This window comes from Pseudochaenichthys georgianus, chromosome 6 (genome assembly GCF_902827115.2).
Source record: "Pseudochaenichthys georgianus chromosome 6, fPseGeo1.2, whole genome shotgun sequence".
Classification (NCBI taxonomy): domain Eukaryota; kingdom Metazoa; phylum Chordata; class Actinopteri; order Perciformes; family Channichthyidae; genus Pseudochaenichthys; species Pseudochaenichthys georgianus.
Genome location: NC_047508.1, coordinates 32,008,715 through 32,029,873, shown reverse-complemented (window position 1 = coordinate 32,029,873; position 21,159 = coordinate 32,008,715). Strand labels below are relative to the sequence as shown.

The window sequence follows — 21,159 nt, the reverse complement described above, 5'->3', positions numbered from 1 at the left end:
CAACTGCCAAACTAAAGTTCTGCGTTGACATATATGATTGTGTGGTTCGTTGGTCTAGGGGTATGATTCTCGCTTAGGGTGCGAGAGGTCCCGCGTTCAAATCCCGGACGAGCCCTACCGTTTAGTTAGAAGTTGTAGTGAGTGTACAACGTAATGCGCTTAAGGCCGGAAACTATCCACACAATAATGTAAATGGAGTGCCTTTGGACGACTAGTTATAATGGTCGAATTCCTTTCAACCTTGAGATTGAGCTGGTGTTTGGCTTTAACTATGAAGCATTTACTCTTTACGCTGCAGTTTTACTCTCTGAAGAAGACATTTGTAATCATTCAAAAATGTATGAGATTTTCTGATTTGCTTTCTGAAAGCAAAGTCCAACATGGGAAATTAATCTGGTAAAAGGTTTTTGAAAGCACATGTATGACTATAGAAAGATAAAATAAAGGTTAAAATATTAAATTATATACTTTAATATAAGATTTCAAGACTCTGCTACTTTTTCATCATTTTTTTCACATCAGTGGTTTCATAACATGTAAATGGAAGGAATGGATATTTCTTTATCAACAAAGTGCATGTTACTGTCTGCAGGCTGTACTGTTTTCTTCCTCTTCTTTCCCATTATCATTCAACCAAACTCAAGTGTGCCTCGGCCTCAGCACTGTAAGATTACAGTCTCCTGATCTCAAACTTCCCATATTAGAAGTTCACACTTGATGCTGTATTTAGTAGACTGCATTCATCACCTTCCATAATGTTTGCAGGCACGATTATCACCACGTGGGCGAGGTCATCTCAATATCACATGGCTGATTTGCACAGCCAGTTTATGTAGCCTACTGCCAACTAAAAGAAATGCAGTGCAACACAATTCCCACGTTCCGTTTTTGTTTAGTTTTGAAGAGGTGTTTTGAGTCATTTTGGAGGGTGTATTTTGTATTGCGTTTGAACCGAATCAGATGGGCTCTGGTTTTAGACAGAGGGGGAAAAGAGGAACTGCATCACAGGAGAAAAGACCTTCATGAAATTAAAGCATGGAGACATGTCAGTAGAGGCACAAAATACAGAAATGAGCATAATAGGGCCCCTTTGACACACACATTCGCTAAATATTTACATACAATTCAAATGGGAAACAAACTGTATTGAGTCGGTTCACCAACAATGTTGTGTAGCAGGTCGCAAAGATGTGATCCGTCAACATCAGATTATTAGCCTCCAGTGTACACTGAGATACATGTTGTGCCCAACACATTATGAACAGAGAGAAAAATGTGGGGGCATATAGAAAATGCAATTCAAAGCAGATTATTTTTTGTGTTGTAATGTTTTATGATCTAAATCGTGTCTAGAGGGATGATTTTTGAAGTTTCTCAGAGAACGCAAGTAGTATAGCAAGTCTAAAAGAAAGGCTACTGTGTGAATTAAAAAGAAAACAATAAACAAAGCCACCAAATTTTAAATCTACAAATGTTTAGGAACAAATCCGTAAGACTTTTTTTTTTACCTAACATCTCTTTACTTGAATGATACATCAACCCACACAGACATAACTACAAATCAGTTGTTGTCAAAGATTTTGCTTCCGTGTTTTTTTTGATGGTTCAGAAATTCACACATGTCCTCTGTACTCTCATGTACTCTGCAGATGTACAATTCTTTATATTACTGTCTGATCCCACTGACATAATAATGCAGGACACGGTTACATCCTCGGAATCAAGTCAAGACAATTAAAATACTTTTGAAACACATAACAATGTTTACTCTCCAGCTGGTAATAGAAAATCTGCAGAAAGCTTAACAATCAGCCCTGTGACCAACTGTGCTACCAGGAGGCAGCAGCCATGATCCACCAGCGCCCCCCTCTGCTGGGCTGCTGCATTTCACACTAAATGTGTTGAACATCATGCCCACAACAATTCATGACAAACACAGGAGAAAAAAACACTCAAGTTCTCATAATGTTAGGTAGGAATGACTTAAACTATAGCCAGATGAAAGTCATTTTTTTCCAACCACACCTATGATTTTATTTAGGAGGGTACTAAACATTCTTTGACCAAAGTCTGTTTTCATCTTTTGATCTTTGTCAGGCTGCCTAAAATACAACTGAAAAAGAAGAATAAACCGACATATGAAGTATGTATTGTTGACAGAATTGTAGTCTTTAACCATGCATTAGAGAGGTTTGGGATTTGTGTGCAACAAGTGAGTATTTCTTAATCAATGTTTGTTTGTCCTTGTTTCTGATATTGATGACACATGATTGCTCAGTCATTTAAAACAATGGTGCTGTTCTCAACATGCTTTAATATTTCTGCATCTCTATAGGACGGTCTGTGCAAATCATTACTACTTTTGCACTGAAAAATGTCCATTATATATACATTTAATGGACAATGAAGTATTTTGAATCTGAATCTAAATGTGTTTTTAGAAGAAAGTGATTCAACAGACACACTTTGTTTTTTGAGATATTTATTCTTAAAAATGAGTTGGGGACCTTGGGATTTTTCACATGTCGGTGCTGACGCATGTTTCTTTCTCCGCCTCCTCCCGCGTCAGCTGTAAAGTATTCATGCTGCTCTGCGGTTTGCCTTCAGCGCTCTAGGGTGATCCTACTAGTTTAAAGCTTTATCACAGAGAAATCAAAAGCGGTAGGTATTGATATGGATAATAATTGCATAGGATAATAGCCATGCTGTACAATACACATAATTATAAAACAATGTTAGGATGATTAGTACAGATTTCCTAAAGGTTGTTTATACAGTTTTTCATTATCCTCAACATTTAAGTGCATCATATCATATGAATAGTCTTTATATATTAAATGGTATTTTGATACATAGTTATAGTGATTTAATACATACAGTACAGTAAAGTAACTCTTAATAACATTTAGAGGGACATTGCGAAGCCCTTAAAATGCAATAGATATCTTCAGGTAAAACGGTATGCAGTGGAATGATAAAACTGTACACAACTGTCATACCAGAATATGGTGGCATTTTCTTTTACATTGCCAAGTTTTGTTTTCCTCTACAACACACAGTTGTCACACAAATCATCTAAATGAAGCCACTCTCAGAGAAAAGAGCACAAAAAAAGCCATTTCTGTATCAAACAGAAGGTCAACATCTTGCATGCATTATTTTAGAAGTATTAAAAATGTAAAATTAGTGGATAGGAGGGGGAAACAAATCATAAACGTCAACAACTGCATGCAGCAACAATGGTTATATTGTTAACAATTCAATTTTCGCATCCTCACACAATAAAATCATAAGGCATGCCTCATTGAACTCTCCATACTTATAATGGCAGATACATCTTATTAACAACTGGTATGGATACCCTTCTTGTTTACTTTCATATGGTCAATACATTTGTGAAATGAAACCTGCAAATAAAGAGAAAATAAAGCGATTAGCCCAGTCTGCCCATGGTTAACAAGAGCCTTCATTGATACAATCATACGGTGGATCATCTTGTAACTTGTGACCACAGACTTGTAATACATATTAACCACTAGGCTTTTAATAATGTAATACTTACTCAGCAGACAGGCTGCTCAGTTTGTATTCCTCTGGCGGAGATTCTTGTCTTTGTGGTTGTTGGTCGAATTAGTTTTCCTGTAGCAGAAAGCAAACAAAGAAATCAGTAGGTGAAAACTCAGATCAAACGTGTTTACTAAAACATTCAGGGAAATGAATGCACATTAAATTAATATAAATACAAAATGTCATCTTTTTGGGCTCTGCCAATTTATGATAGACAATTTGCATTGTTTATGGCTTCTCAGATGAAATACTTACAACTACTACTATACTAAAAATAAATTAATTTTACACACAATTATTCAGTTGTATGTCTTCTGTGGCTCTGAAGAGAGCTTTTTTTAGTGTGAGAAAGTAATCGGTAAAATGACCCTTTAATCAATAATGAAAACAACACTCACAGCAGAGTACACTGTATGCTTGTCCTTACTCTAGTGCAGGGGGGTCAAACTCAAATACACAGTGGGCCAAAATAAAAAAAATCGGTACTAGTCGAGGGCCGGACTGGTTCAATGTTTATTACAACACGTATTGAAATGAACTTATTGCACATATTAAACCTGGAACTAACAAAGCTTAAATTATTGCCTATAAAAACAACATTAAATAATCAGCTGCATTCATTTCTTATGGATCTATCTGCAGCTTTTCCGGAGTCATTTCTTATGATTACATTTTCCCACAGGCCAACAACAGCTTCAAAAAAACAATTTCTCTCAAAGAAAAAACCAAACTTGCCCTGTTGTCGCAAGAAAAAAGTGCAGAAAGAAACATCCATTGAAACTCAGTTTGCTGCTGTGATGCTAGTTCAAGCCAGATACTTGGCATCTCAACTTGGGTGCAAGTTCATAAATGTTTGGGGTCAGGCTCTGAGCTGAGGAAATCCTCAGGATTGAGTGAAGGTGTGCCTGCAATATACCAGCGGGCCAGATCTAACAGTAATTAGAAATTATCCTGCGGGCCGAAATTAAATCCACCAAGGGCCTGATTTGGCCCCCAGGCCTTGAGTTTGACACATGTGCTCTAGTGTGTGCTAAACAGCTAATATCATGAACACAAACTCTACTTTTCACTGAGTCTACCAGACCTATCTCAAGTTACAGATTTAAACAGATTTAAACAATTCATAACACTATAAGAAAACATATATTAAATGGTTTAAAACACACTCTAATGTAGTGCTAAGCAGCCATAATAACATTTCTAAATGATTGTTAATCTAAAGAAACTCTATAAAGACTTATTACCGTGTTGTTTTTATTTTCATTATGTTAAATGCATACACCACCCCACTATGATTGTTTACAGGGGAGGAGTTAAGCTGTTTATTAATAAAGTATGTACCACCCATAACTGCTTACAACAGCATTGCATGTCTAAAATGTTCGCACACTGCTTCCGACTAAAAACAGGGGCGTTTTTTACTCTAGACTCTAGAGCATCATGCAGGGCTTTCCTAATGAGGATTATTCTCATGCTAATTTGTTCTTATCAACAGAAAAAACATGTCCCTACCTGACTCGTTTTATTTTCCTGTGATTTATATATGTAAAGGCAGCTTAGCAACCGTTTCATGATGCTCTAAGTTTTGCTGTGTACTGTAAAGGAAGTCTACTCTGGATGCATCATAATAGCTACAACAAAACACACATCAAGCTAAACAGATACATGTATTGAAGGCACCATGTTTATACTCACACTGGACCTGCATGGTCATCATCTGAAGCAACAAGGGAAAATATGGAGAAATGAGAACCATCAAATAAAATAATCGCAAAGTAGTTACACACATTGATGAAGAGACATTTTTAGTTTTTTACAAAGATCAGAAAGCATTAAAAACAGCAGCTGTGAATGACACACTCTAAGATGTTCATGTGTCAACTATAATGCATGTGCAGACTGTTATGGTCACTCACAAACAGACTGAATGCATTTAAATCCACAACACCACATTAAAACAATTATAATGTAAAAAGTAAAACAATACTGTTGCCATGCAGACAGGCAGAGCTCACAGAGAACAGCTGTTCACTCAGAGAGATAAGTGAGGAGCAGACCCATTAATATCAGCCCTCTACTGAGGGCAATACAGTCATGGAAGCTGCCTAAAACAGTATTCATATTTTCAATGATGTACACTGGTTTGCATTCCATTTCAGTGCTGCAGTTTGAAGCAAAAGTTAAGTTACCACTTACATAAAATCTTTAAAAATTAAGATTTGCACGGCACTCAATGTTGATGCTCAACAGAACGGTGAACTGTGCTGTGAGCTGGGAAAATATGAGGCTGAATGCTTATTAGGGCTGCACGATATATCGTGTCGTGACGATAATCGTGTTATGCGCATGCGCAATATTGACATCGCAGGACGTGCGATTTAAAAAAAATAATGAAGTAGTCAAATGAACTCAAACACGTCATGTTACAATTATTTTGCTGCTTGCTACAAAAGGAAAACTCGCGCGGCTCTCATGTCAGGGGTACTTGAGTGAGTGACATGTAGGCTCTGCATACACAGCAAACACAGCAGGATAACCGAGCTAGCTCAGCTTGTTGCTCTGATAACTTAGGATCCAGAAGTCCGTGACTAAAATCCTTCATCCGGTTAAATATTGTTAAAATAAATACCAATTGTATAGCATTAAAGTTCAAGAAAGGATGGTTTGCGGACAAAAAAAACTGTCTTTTCTTCATTTCCTGTATTTTTTCATATGTATTTATAAGAAAATATCGCAATATCAGTTTTTTCCAATATCGTGCAGCCCTGATGCTCATTGATATTCATAAAGCATGCAAACTCTCACACTTACCACAAACAGGATTTAGGTTTTGCAATTTGGGGAGGATGGGAAATATTTCAACAATCTGTTAAAAAAAGTCAACAGCCACAGCTTACCTGTATAAAATATGGAGTTAAGGATTTCAAGCAAGAATTCGCTTTGTGATTCACACGATCTCGTCTATTTTGTGCAGATTCTCAAGGTGATTAAAACATCATGTAATGGTAAAATGTTCCTGCACAGCGCCACTGACTGTTAAAGCTTTGAGATGGACGGTGCATCTAATTAACGTCAACATTTTAATTTGAGACAAAAAGTCACCCAAATAACAATATTGCATTATTTATGATATAGTCGGACTATTGTAAATGATGTACTCGGTACAATTAGAAGATTCCCTACTGGCATTGGTAGATTATATACCTAAATGAAGTGACTCGTGGTGAAGCTTGCAGCAGCTTGGGGACAGCCCAAGGTCCCTGGAAAGCCATTAATAATTGAAACTGTCCGCAACACTGCAGTATCATATTTCTCATGAATATTAAATACATGAAATTGTCCTGACAAGGTGCGACCTCTTCTAACATTGTCTGCCTGTCCGGTCAGCCTCGGCAAACTGAATTATTGAATGCAGGCAGAGCACAGTGTCAGGTGAAGAAGTTGGAGTCTCTGGCAAAGGGATAACTTCAGCACCAGACACCAAAACACAGTGTGCCTCCTTTCCTAGGCACGTCATTAGCGATGCATTAAGGCTTTGCAAAAAAACTCACAGGAGAGATTGGACAATATAACCAGTTATCCTCAGATATATTAAAAACAGTGGAATTATAAAACACCTTAGCACCACCATGGGTGACTCACCGTCTTGTAAATCATCGGGCTTCTTGCGCTTCTCATAAACGACGATGATGACGATCAGGATGATGATCTCGGCCAAAACCCCCAGGAGAGGCCATAAGGGGGCCAGGTTGCTGCGGACCCTCAGCACGATCTTCTCGTCGCGGGTGCCCAGCATGTTGGTGGCGTTGCAGTGATACTCGCCCGGATCCAAGTTAATGTCCAGGTTGGCGATGTGGAGCTCGGTGTAGTTGTCTCTGCTGCTGATGGTGAAGCGCCCGCTTGAGTTGTCAATTTCCTGTCAAAGGAGAAGAAATAAATACTTAATAATGTTTAGAGTGTTTTTTTTATTTTATTCTTTTACATGCTTTTATATTCAAGTAAAGTCCAGGTTTTGAAACGATTTCACAACATTGAATTATATCCTGTATTACAGCTCCATGTTATAAATGTGCCACTTTCTTTAACTGGCTCCCAAATGTGACTTATTTTAACTATTTTTGTTTTATTTGTTAATATAACTATTATTATCTTGTTATAATTCATAGTATTCTATTTCATTTAAATCTCTCTTTTTTGCCTTGATTTTATTTTTAAAAAAAAAGGCATCAACTTTTTATATATTTGTTAATATAAAAAAATGATGTACAATACATGATTTTCTATTTGATGTAATCTTCTTGCCATAAATAAATCACTTTGTGAATTGTGTATTGCCTGACTATTTACAGTAACTCCTAATAAGTACAGCTTTGCAAAGAATCCTTGAAACAAGCAGATAATGCATTTGTAGAAAATGTTAGCTTAAGCTAAAGTAGATTAGATAAGCAGGTTTAACATTTTAACCTCAGTGTCCCTTATGCTTCGGTTGCTAGCAGAGGATTTCTTCTAATGCAGGATTGTGTAGACACAGAAACACTAGAATGACATGCAACAAAAAACAATTACATACAGTACCAACCAATCGCTACCTTTTGAACAATTACATAGTATCATTATGTGTTCCTTTCATCTAATGCATTACAGTACAACACTTCAATTATAAACTCAATTAACTGACAGTGTCAAAATAAACTGAACATTATAACCTTCTTAAATGTGGTACTTCTATCGGACTGACATTGTAAACAGGTGTTTAGGAAGAGTTTATGTATACCACATACCCTGGGAAAGCCATTGTCGAATTTGCGCCAGTTCCAGATAGGATAAGGATATCCGGTAGACTTACAGTAGAGCACAGCGACCTGGCCCTCGTTCTTATTCTCACTACGCTTGTGGCCTATAATGTCAGGAGCAGCTAAAACAAGAATAGCAAAAGAAACATAGATTAATTGTTACAATACATTAAATAAATTCACATAAATGTTACAGTCTTACTGTGGGTGCAGGGATCCAGTCAATGGGTCACTTATTTAGGATTTCCTACTTCCTTTTTTAAAGTAGAGACTGAATACAGTAAGTTATTTTAATTGCCTCAGTTTTTTTTAAATACTCGTAACCTAAATAATGATTATGGAGAACTGCCAAATGTTTTATGCAATATTCAAGCAAGAGACAAAGCACTTCAGAGAGAGATAACACAAATTGTATTTGGCATTGTCAAAAAGCTGCACGAGGGAAACTTTGCAGCAAACAGTATTGCTGCATTCCATTCAAGTGATCCATTGCAAAATAATTGTATTCGGAGAAATCCTAATATTTGTCATCAGCCTGGCCTGGTCATAATTTTTCTTCCCACAGGAAAATCAATTCTCTGTAAAATAAAGGAAAACAAAAAAATCCAATTTGCCTCGATAACGATGCGTGTGACAGCAGAAAAGGCTGACCAGATTTTAACGTTGGGACATAATCCCTCACCATCGGACACACAAGACACCATCTGCTGCCACTGAGCCGGGCCCTGGTTAGATGGAGGTGTCAAGGGCGCCTGCTGCCCCGCGAGCAGCCAGCAGGGTCGTTTGAAATCACAGGTCCTCACATGACCGAGCTGCTGGGGCTCAAGGCCATCCGGGCCATTTGTAATGGTGACACCTCTAATGCTGTCCTTGAAACTGACAAAAACGCCTGCAGATCACAAATCAACACCTACATTTGACTTCTATGGTGGCGTTTGCTGGAGGAGCCGTCTCGAAGGTGTAGACACACATGTACACTCCTGCGGCGTCTCCTCTCGGCTTCTTCAGGCTGCAGATCACAAACACAGCTCACATGAACCCTGCTTATCTGTTTAACACTCTGACACACAACAGTAGTATACCGTTTTCCCTTACAAATATTCAGTGTTCCTATTGGGGCTGCGTGTTTGTGCGATCTCCTCCCCGTTCTTCATCCAGTAGCTCTCCTGGTGGACGCTGTGAGCGCTGGTCAGGTTACACTGCAGCAGGTAAGAGTCACCTTCCACAGGAAGTGAGGTGTGATCAGAGGAGGCGATCGACGGCTCTGTAGGAAAGACAAGGGTCAGCTACGACAGAAGGGATGCTTGATGGAACTCGTGGGTGAGGGTGTGTTGGAGGATATAAACAACAACGCAGAAAGACACACAGCTAAAGACACTTTACCCACACATTCACAACATAGCACAGGAATAGAGTTGTGAAGTAGGAGGAATTAATCAGGCATACAGAGTTCCTTAAGCAGAGTTTAATGCATCCTTAGGTGACTGAGAAGTGGGAGCTCTTCCAAGGCCCACGGTTGAATCATCAGTACAAAGATGTCCAACTGCATATGAAAATATATTTTCAAGTCTGTCTGCATATAAACGTAAGTAATGAAGCAAACTACAGCTCCCAAGGTGCATTTCTGTTCAAATAATCCCAAAACGAACTTAAATTATTGTTAAATATGCCACTAACCATAAGCAACAATAAGCAAGAAGTAAAGCGCTTCTTCTACAGTGTGCAGCTCTACCACAACATATTGACCTTTTATGAGTAGTACCCATGTTGGGGAACATGGTGAAGGTGAATTTAACTCTCTTATCTTAAATGAAGAGATTAAATACCTTTGAAGGAATACGATATCAATTACACAATGGCCAATAACATAAATCCACATTAACATAAGTTTGCATCTGATTGAAATTCAGCCTGTGGAAGATAGTTGCTCAGATAACCTTTAAACGGTGTTGCATGCTGCTTAACGTGATGATCTACATCACGTTAAGCATGTTTGTACGTATAGGCCCCTGGTGAGTAATCGCAACACTTGTATATACAATACAGCTTGGCATGGTTTTGATGTAAATGTTGTCTCCACCTAAACACAATACAGTATCTAAGCTGTAAAACTACTGCCCAGATACATTGATCTAAAATGTTGCACATATTTTTACTAGAATTCTGCAATAAACTGATCATAGAATAAGTAAATCTGATAGGAATATAGGACCGGACATTTGGACAAATTAGATTGAGACTATTAAAATAATAGTCAGAAAAGGAAACGAGAAGATGAGAGCTATAGGGAGAGAAAAACGAAGAAGAGAGAAAATGGAGACGGAGGAGATGTGGCTGCAGGTTAAAGGATCTACTGTCACCGAGGGATGAGCACGATGTAAAACACTACTCCTCAGGTAAGAGCACATATAGACTAGTTGGTGGTGTCTGTAGGGGGGATGGCACCTATGGAGGCAGCTAGAGGTCTGAGGGAGGCTATAGCGAGGGGTGGGAGCGGAGGTTTCCTCTACAGTGACCACTCACTCTGCAGCACCGTTATAGAGGCCTGCGCACGGATCCAGGTGGTGGCTGGATTTTGGTGCAGGTCATTACGGCGCGGGTCATTGCTGGCTCTGCACTCATAGGTCCCAACATCGTCCACCGTGAGACGCGAGACCCCCAACAAGCTCACGGCGTTGGAGCCGTAGGCCGTGTTGATGGAGACTCGCCGCTTACGTGCGCCGTCCCAAAGCTGCCTGAAGGAATCGGCCCGGTTGACCTCAGAGTACCACCACTGGATTTCGGGGGTGGGGTTTCCCACCACGTCACAGTACAGCTCAAAGGCGTCGCCCGTGAGCTTAGTCTCAGAAAAAGGTGATTTCACAAAGCCCGCTGGTGGTGGAGGGGCAGCATGGACAGAAAAAGGGGAACAGGTGGAGGATGGAGAGGCAAGAAAATAACAGGGTAAATTAAAGTGGAAGCAGAAAAGAAACGAAAAAACTGAAAAAAAGACACTGATAGATTATTTTAAAATGGAAGAAAGGTTGATGAATAAAAAAGAAATATAAAATGTAGAAAATAATAGAGGTGCAGCTACCTAATCTGTCAAACATTATCCCTATTCTTTGTTTGGTAATTAGAAAATGTCTATCACAATGTAGAGAGAGAGAGAGAGAGAGAGAGAGAGAGAGAGAGAGAGAGAGAGAGAGAGAGAGAGAGAGAGAGCAACAGACAGAGAGAGAGAGAGAGAGAGAGAGAGATTATTGCACCTATTTCAAGGAAGATTTCATTTTATTCTGCTGGGACGTCTTTGTGAGGCTGCTCTCACTTGATTTGTCCAATTAATGCCATCATATTAATTTGTTCCAGACTCAAGCAGCGCTCACACCCGAAAGTCCTCCAAGTGACCTTGTCCTTTTTAGTAAATCTAGTCTGTTTAATCAAAACTTAATTAAAGGGGATTTTCAATAATGGGACACAGACGCCGGGCTGACTGTATACTGTTCATTTTACTGGATTGATATGATGTCTCGGTATTTGCACGGAAAGCATTAAAAGTGCAACAATTGATCATGGCTGCACAGATTGGAGGAGGAGGAGGAGGAGGAGGAGGAGGAGGAGGAGGAGGAGGAGGAGGAGGAGGAGGAGGAGGAGGAGGAGGAGGAGGAGGAGGAGGAGGAGGAAATCATAAGCATGGTCTATGGCACCGTGGAGAGCACATTGAGAGGAGATTTATAGAAACTGCGGCTCTGGGTCTCACGGGAGCGTGTGGGCGCATGGTGATAGACCCCCTTGGTTTCCATAGAAGCACTCTACGGCAACAAAGCAGGAAGAGGAAGAGACGGCCAACCAGACCAAGGACATCGCAAGACAGACAGACATGTTGTTTTTCCTCCAGCTGACATCATAACCCTGTTGTACAGCCCACGAGAGCAGCACAGTTGCTGTAGGCACAAATGGATACTGACAAACTATTTATTGTTTTGGGGGGGAGGGGCTGAATAACAATGTATGTAAAGTAAAGATTCATCATGTAGCATAGATAGATTTGAATGAAAAAATGTATGTCTTAACCAGAGGTTGCGCTAGCCTTTTCCGCTTCCCGTCATTTTGACGGACAAGATCGTAAAACTTCTGTCAAAATCCAGAATTACCCGTCGGCCTTTACACAACTCTGACGGGGGTGGGGGGCAGTTCACAGGGGGAGAAAGCATGCTTGTGAACTGTCAACGGGGGGGGGGGGGGAGACAGTTCACGTGCGCCGTGTTATGCATGGCTGCTGCACCTCGCGGGAGCGTGCACAGCGTAAAGCCAAAACTCACAGACATTTCAATGATTTGTACGGCACAGTTAGGTTTGGAAACGGTATGATTTCCTTTTTGGAGGGCATGCATAACACGCAGGGGCGGCGGGTGCTGTAGGCTAGGGAAGGCTAAGCCTTCCCAAATATTTGTGTCACTGCATCCTGGTAAAATAAAAATATAATGTATAATGTTTGTGTCTTTGACATTAGCACTGCTATGCAGTCACCTGTGCCCTGTACTACGAAGCCAGTTCAAACCATGGATATGTTTGAGTTATCTAAACTAACCCTAACAAACGAGATCTCGACGCTGGTTAATATCAAGTCGGTAAATCAAGTAGCCAGGGCTTCTCTCTCCAGCTGAGAGCGCGTTCACGTGAAAGGGGTGGGGTTAGCAACATTTGACCAATCACAAACAGGGACAAGTGTACTGACAGCGCAGCGTCATACTTCATTAATGAAAAGTAAACTAATATTAGACAAATATGAACTTTAAATTTCATATTTGTCTAATATTAGTCATGACTAATATTAGACAAATATGAACTTTAAAGTTCATATTTGTCTAATATTAGTCATCCATGACTTAAACATAATAATCCAGGATACAAGCCACCTGCAAGGTGAATACAGAACAACTGGTTAACTGGTAAATAAACTACCGACTGTTTGAAAGCGTAACAGTTTTATGATATCACTGCCCCATCTAAGACACGAGTGGATCTGACTTTAATTACATTTGAGTTGAGTGTTTCGTCAACCTAATGTGTTGCTTAAAATAATACTTCTGCATAGCCTACAGCAGGCCTATTCAACTAGCGGCCCACGGGCCCAATCAGGCCCTTCAGAACTTTTTTCTGGCCTCCAAGAGGTTGCCTGCAAATCGAAATGGCATATGTGTAATAGCACTACATCCGACGATGCGACGAAAACGCTGGTTTTTCCATTCATTTGAATTATTTTGAATCCGTTATTTTGCCTGCCGCGTTCTGCTCATTCAAAAAAAACGCACTGTGCCCGCACTTGTCATTGGCTCAGTCAAACTCACGTTACACACTAGGTTCGATAGCATCCCTGCGAGTAGCCTGGACACCAGAAAGAAGAGGCCCTTTACCGACGCGGAGACCATTAAAGATTGCATGCTTGCTGTCATCGATGAAGTGGTTATTGACCAAAAAGTAAAGACAGCTTCACTTCAGCCATTAAAAAAGTACTTCTCTCAGACACAACAACACTTCGCACAGTGGAACTACTTGCAAAGGATGTGTCGGGGAAGCTTTTGGAAAACCTTAGAAAAGCAGAGTTTATATCAATCGCTGTGGACGAATCAACTGACTGTACTGACATGGCCCAGCTGTGCATCTATGTGAGGTTTTTCGATGGAGTTCGCTTTAGGGAAGAACTTCTGGGGATTATTCCGTTGGAGGGACACATTACAGGTGAGGTTATCTTTCAAAAGATAGTCTCGTTTTTTAACGAACGTCTACTGGATTTAAAAAAAAGTGTGCCTGTTGGTCACTGATGGCGCTCCAGCTAGGCTGAGTGCAGTGGCGCGTCTATCTGCCATAGCCCCACACATGCAGTATTTACACTGTATTATTCATCAATCTGTGTTGTGTGCAAAGCTCAGTGGTGATTTGAAAAACACCATGGACACTGTCATGAACATTGTGAATTTTCGCACGAGTAAGCACAAACGAGCTACAAACGAGCTCCAAGCCTCTTGGAGCGCATGTTGGATGAACAGTTTATGGCAGATGTTTACTTTCTGTGTGACATTTTTGGACACTTGAACACTTTGAATTGCGAACTGCAGGGTCGCGAAAAGTCTATCGCTGATTTGGTTGAAAGACTTTGTGCCTTCAAGACAAAGCTAACGATCTTCAAAACAGACCTAATGACGACAAAACTGCTGCACTTCCCAAAACTCCCTGCATTTATGACCACATCACCTGGAGCAAACATAACGCCAGTCATGACAGACATCATGACAACATTGACTGATAACTTTACTGACAGATTCCAAGGCTTTAGCATTCCAATTGAGGTATTGCAGTTTGCCCGTGACCCGTTTTCCATCAAGCCTGATGCAGACTTCTGTGTAAAAGTAAAAGAGGTAATATATTGCATTGATGAGAGCCTCTTTCAGATGGAGCTGGTTGATGTGCAGTCTTCCTTTGCTTTAAAACAGCTCCTGCAGTCTGAGGGTGTAGTGGACTTTTGGTCTAACCATGTTAGCCAGTATCAGTACCCCACAATGAGGAAGGTGGGCTTGCTTATACTGACAATGTTTGGATCTACCTAATACTATACTTGTGAGTCTAGCTTTTCTCATATGAATGCCATCAAAACAAGGGCACGCTGCTCCATGACCAATGAGAAGTTGCATGAGTGTCTCAGGATTGCTCTTACCACTTATAAGCCAAACTATGCTGAAATAGCTAAAGCAAGGCAGTGTAATTTCTCTCACTGACTCAAACAGGCTAAACATGACAGAAGTCTGATGCATGGTATGTATGCAGATCAGTTTTTATGGTCATTCAAACAAGCCTACTTACTGTTTCAAAAATTGTAAAAATGTTTCCAAGATATGAATGTTATTGTGAGTCTGATGGCTATTGTTTTACTATGTTCTATTTGCATTTAGTATTACATTTGATGGAATTGTGTTGTCTTCAAAGCACCTTATGTATGCTTGGAAGTGTTGAGGATATTATACACAGTTACTGTTAATGTGATGAATACTGTTGTATTATATTCATCTTGTTTTGTACATTAGTGGACATGGAACTGTTGGGGAAAAAACCTCATGTCTCCTTAGTTTTAAAGATGCAACATTTTGCACTTTTGTGTCAAGCCTTGTAACCGAAGCTTTCCTACTTTTTATGGACTGGTTGCTTTCTGTAATGATTTATGTTGATACAATTAAAGTAAAAAAAAAAGGGATGCACTTGACTAGTTCATTTAATGTATTAGTATCTATTAACACTACTGTAAGCGAGAGTTATTTGTAGTGATTCCTTGACAAAGTATTGTGTGGCCCACAAACCCCCTGTGATTTTCCTATTTGGCCCACTTGCTAATGAAGTTGAATAGCCCTGGCCCACAGTATGTGACACTGAGAGTGTTGCACGGCCAGATACGGCTCAGCTTACTCAGATAAGGAGATAATATAGGCTATGATATTATATGATCGATGATCTGATAGAATGTGATATGAATGATAAGTGCGACACGTCGGCGTCTTCTTTGCATACAACAGTTTAAACTGTATTTCCTTTCTCCTGTAATATGACTTGATAGATTTAAACTCCGCACACTGAGCTCTGATTGGTCAGCAGGCGGTGCTTTCACTGAGTTGATCTCTTTTCTATAGACGCCGGAGGCGGGCAGCGTCAGGTAAAAAAAAGTGATTTAGCCTTCCCAAACCTGAGCCTCACGCGCCGCCTATGATAACACGGCATAACACCGGAGCCTCGCTGCGGGGAAACTTTGGCGCTGTTCCGAGTTTGTTCTAATCTGTCAAAATGACGGACTGCTTTCAGATTTGTCCGTCATTGTTAAAAAAAATCCGTCATAGACGGAAAATATTCGGTTAACGCGACCTCTGGTCTTAACAAAAGATATATTGTCAAAGCCAAATACATTCAAATGGAGCACAGTTATGCCACTATATATATGCTATAGTAACATTATCATGGCATCAGAGGTTTTTTTGTTGACCATCTGAGAAAAGTAATATTCAAACCAAGAGGACAACAGGTTGAATGGGTTATACGAATTAGGCGAAGTTCAAATTAATCACATTTTCCTCTGTGTCCTTATTATTATCATTAGTTCAGAATAAATATATAAAATTAAATTTTTGTTTTAAATCCAGATTTTTTTGTTTTGCTGACAATGACTGACGTACATTTTAAATGCTTTTTATACGATATTACGTTGGTTCCATGTTTTCTGGTCATTTTTTTTCAAAAAAGAATGGTGTTCAGGCTGGGCAAGTTATTAATGCACGAATCAATATTAATAAAAATGTATCCAAAATGGACTCGGCTGTTGGTTTATTACGTACTCCTAGCTAAAAATTAGTGCAGTCTAGCAATAAGTCCTACATTCACGAAGGTTTATAATGTTGAAATGAATTGCATTACACAGTGATAGGTGTTTCGGTTTCTTAATTACACTGCCGTTATAGAAATACATGGGGTTGACAACATAAGAAAAGCACCTGAAGAGATTTAATAACACCACAAACTGCGGCTTCAAAAATAAACATACAGTTGAATCAATAACTCTCCAACAGTTTCAAGATGTTCACCTTGTTATAGGGAGGATGTATTGCTTATTGTGTTACAATGCATTCATTTTTGATGGATATAGCTCATAAACTGGCATCAAAGTGTTTATGTAAACAATAAAAATACAACAAACTATTTGAAAACTGAAAACTAACACCTCAGCTGTCAACACAGAACTGCTGAGGGACAGATCCTGCCACAGCTCGTGAGGATGTGTAAAAGTGCTGAGCCAGTAGTCGTGCACATGTATGAGTGACGTCACTCATGTCGAGTTTATGTTGGATTCGTTTTGGCACGAGGTTATGTGTATATATAAAATATGAGCGCTACTTTGTGTTTTTTTTCTAAATCCTTCATTTATCTTGCATTGACCACATATTCTTAACCCCTGAATGTTTTGCAACCAATTGATCATTTTAATTGTTAGTTATTTATTTTGTTAACTATTATTTGTTCCAGACAAAATATATTTAGCTTTAGCTCTGCGGCTAATGATTATTCTTATTGCTACAGCTCTGACTGCCTTTAAAAAACAGTGCCAAAATTAAAAGTTATTTCACTTTTCTTTTCATTATTCTCATTTTCAGTATTGCCAAATTTGTTCACATGGTCAGAACTTTGTTTCAAATTAATTTTCAATTGTTAAAAAAACGTGTTAAGAACTTGTTAGTTTCATCTGATGCTCTTCTTGTGTTCATAGGTTTGTTTTAAAGGTGAACATTAAAGGTGAACATATGGAAATGTGTGCGTTTAGTCAATTCCGACATCATAAGAATAAATGTGTCTTTGCCTTGTTTTCTATAACAATCAATTCCCCAGAGCTCTACGTGACATCTTGAAATGTCTCATTTTGTGTGAACGACAAAAATGATTCAGTTAACAAGAATAAAAAATTGGTAAAAACAGCAAATCTTCATATAGATCTTGATAACTAACTGATGATCAACCAATTCTCAAAATAGTTTTCAATTAGTTTAATCAATTATTCGTATAATGGTAACAGCTCTTTATATGACGTTATTAAGTTTGTAGAATAAGGTTAATCTCATACAAGTCGTTTATAGTCACATACTGTATTTAGCCTTTCAGAAAGCTCTAGAGAGGAAACCATTGTATTATCATTTATAACCTTGTATGTACTTCTATCCAATCAGACTCTCATGTAACACCTGGACCAATCAAAATCAGCCTGTGAGCCACATCCTGCCAGCAAACAGCATCAGATATCAGATATTTTCTGTTTCTCCCGAAGAATTCATTAAAAAACAGTGTAATATGAAGTATTTCTGGACACTGTCCCAGTTCATGCATCAAAAAGTGTGCAACTCATATTTAGTAGCTAATTGAATGCTAAATGTGAGAACAGCATTGAGCCCTAATGGACAGAGACACCTTGGGATTAGAAAAGCAACAGAAAGCGATGCCTTACATATTCATTGTTTAAATGCTGGTCAATAATATTGTAGATATTGAAATGATTTAAACATGTTAATAAAATCATAAAAATGCAAATGAGAACTGAAAACAAAATCAGTCAATTAATCGATTAGTTCATAAATTATAAATAGGGTCTGCTGCGATGTTGTTAATCTATTCATTGTTTAAGTCATTTGTTCACTATTTTCTGACATTGTGATGACCAACACAATAAATCAATTGGATCAATCATTTGGATTAATCAATAACCGATGTAATAAATATGTGTAGCCCTACTGCAAAATACACAAATAGGACCTTTTACATTTCAGCCCAATGATACGTTATATTTTTCAGTGGATGAGCTGTATGTTTGTTATTTAAAAATGTACAAAAGACGATCATTTAGACACTCCACTCACAGTCCATCTTAAAACATTCTCTACTATACAGTGTGTCCAATCCGCTGACAAAACTACATTTTGGTAAACTGTACTAACAAACGGCAAATCTGGGACTAATAATTACAATGTATTGTCATTCTCTATGATTGAATTATATATGTGTTTAATGTTTGAATTGAAAAAAGGAGTTTGTCAGGATAACTGAACTCTGGCCTTTGTACTGATAAATGTCCTCAGTTTATAATATAAACCTAAAACTGAAATCAATGAATATCTTTTGGGATTATCAATCTATTCATTACTGGAGCAACACAATCCTATGCTTGCATTGATCGCATTGGTGAGCAATATGCATCAAATCCAATATGACAATATTTATTACCTCCAAAATGTATATATAACATTGCTGGGCAATAAATAGTTATTGCCCAGCAATTTATCAATTGTGGTTAACTTGAACTGAGATCTACACTTCAAGCAGTTTTTGTTACTTCTGTATGATAAATTACAACAAGGAAATGGTTTGATACTAGTACAGCGTCCTTGGTAAAAGCTACTCTACTTCAGATGAAACACACATCCTTAGGGAACATCGGCAGGAATAGCTTCAGAAACGATTAGCAGATACAAATGGCTACTGTGATGAGGCTGGCTGCTGTACGCCTTAATATCTTGTCGAACCAGACTCAGTTTATACTCTGATATATACATACGATTATTAATGCACTGTGTCATTTGCGGTATCATATTGCTTCTGTGGATTATATGAAAACAGGTGAAGAAGGTGAGAAAATATCACTTTCTAGCAGTCTGCCTGATAAAAACCCATTACATTTGAGCAGATCTTTATCCGCCGGTGTGCTGATCAAAGAAGAGATTAAATGAGTGGGTGTGTGCAGTATAGGAGGAGATGCATTCCTACATGGTCAACTCCAGGGAAGGCCAGAGCTGAATAAATTCTCACTCTCCTTCTCACACAATGCCGGCAAATCTACACTGTGCATAATTACAGTATCCACCCCCAAATACTCAGCTGAGACGGATTTACACTGCCCTAAACTGTTTGCTGGTGGGGGGTGAGATTTATGACCAGGGAGGGGGCAATTTCTCAGCGAGTAGAATCGCTCAGAGAAATCAATGCCTTTCTGCAGTGCAGCACATCTCAGCAAAGAGTTAACAGATCCACTGTTGCAAGAGGACATTAAAGCCATGGTTCCCAGTGCAGCATCTTTGCTCTAAAAATAGAAGCATGCAGCAAAATTAACTGGTGCTATTTACAGCACTTCTGAAGTCCTGCAGCTAATTACATGCGTGTTATGCTCTGTTACAAGGAGCTGATGCAAGTGGTGATCTCACCCTGTAGGAGAGTGATACACTGCTGGATACTGAATCCTAGCATACCTGAGCAGACCCACAGTGTGTGTGTGTGTGTGTGTGTGTGTGTGTGTGTGTGTGTGTGTGTGTGTGTGTGTGTGTGTGTGTGTGTGTGTGTGTGTGTGTGTGTGTGTGTGTGTGTGTGTGTGTGTGTGTGTGTGTGTGTGTGTGTGTGTGTGTGTGTGTGTGTGTGTGTGTGTGTGTGTGTGTGTGTGTGTGTGTGTGTGTGTGTGTGTGTGTGTGTGTGTGTGTGTGTGTGTGTGTGTGTGTGTGTGAGGAGGCCATGACAGATTGTGAACTTCAGAGTGACACCATTTCCTTTTCCACCTTCTTAATGAGCAGAACTTGTCCTTGCAGGTTGAATGTATTCAGCTGCACACTTCAAAGGACATTTTAGGGACACGGGCCTGCGTATGGCCCACATCAGCCCAACCAATACACATTGCATCCCATTAATGATGTATTGACCCTTTCATTACAAACGCCAAAGACCAAAACAACGTCGACTGATATTAGTTTATTTCCCGTTGAGGGATTATGTAATTAACCCGACTGCTGCTTGTGGTGATATATCCATGATGGACAGTGTTCTTCAGAAAATCCTTCATTAGAAAGTGTCCCACTGCAGAAATGCATGCAAAATCCCTCCCTAAAAAAACCCCGCATTTTCTCGTTTTTCTTACCATTCTGAGAAGACACGGTCTGCAGCAGCAGGGCTCCGATAATCGCCAGCGAGAAGGACATGACTGCAGCTCTTCGTTTGCCAGGTATCATCTTCGGAGACAGGAGAAAATGCCGGTAGGCGCGCGCTAAAGGTGACCTGAGCAGGATATGAGGATGTGGGCTGGATTCACCGAGGCTCCACACACACTAAAGCTGGGTAATGGGAAGTGTTGCTAGGTAGACTAGCGGGAGCCTACGGCACTGCTGCTAGCTACCTGTGCGGCTCTCTGCTGTGTGTCAGCCCGATGCAGGGAGGGAACCACCTTTTTTTACCCACCCGTCTCATCTGAAATCCCGCGAGA

The 21,159-nt window shown here is 39.5% G+C and overlaps 1 protein-coding gene and 1 non-coding gene across 3 annotated transcripts; one reads left to right on the top strand and one right to left on the bottom strand.

Moving 5' to 3' along the window:
• The first annotated feature begins 43 nt into the window (after positions 1-43).
• Positions 44-115, top strand: trnap-agg (transfer RNA proline (anticodon AGG)). Its single transcript has one exon. It is a non-coding gene; the product is annotated as a tRNA-Pro (tRNA).
• A 2,035-nt stretch (positions 116-2,150) lies between these two features.
• Positions 2,151-21,128, bottom strand: nptna (neuroplastin a). Of its 2 annotated transcripts, XM_034085896.2 has the most exons (9): positions 20,818-21,128; positions 10,884-11,231; positions 9,456-9,624; positions 9,275-9,369; positions 8,349-8,482; positions 7,210-7,483; positions 5,263-5,284; positions 3,563-3,639; positions 2,151-3,407 (listed from the first exon to the last, which is right to left on the bottom strand). In XM_034085896.2, exons 1-8 carry the CDS (start codon positions 20,906-20,908, stop codon positions 3,579-3,581), a joined length of 1,194 nt encoding a protein of 397 aa, XP_033941787.1. In that variant the 5' UTR covers positions 20,909-21,128; the 3' UTR covers positions 2,151-3,407; positions 3,563-3,578. The 2 variants fall into 2 exon arrangements, with proteins under 2 accessions (XP_033941787.1, XP_033941788.1); XM_034085897.2 differs by lacking the exon at positions 10,884-11,231 and having other exon boundaries at positions 20,818-21,122.
• Between the last annotated feature and the right edge of the window lie 31 nt (positions 21,129-21,159).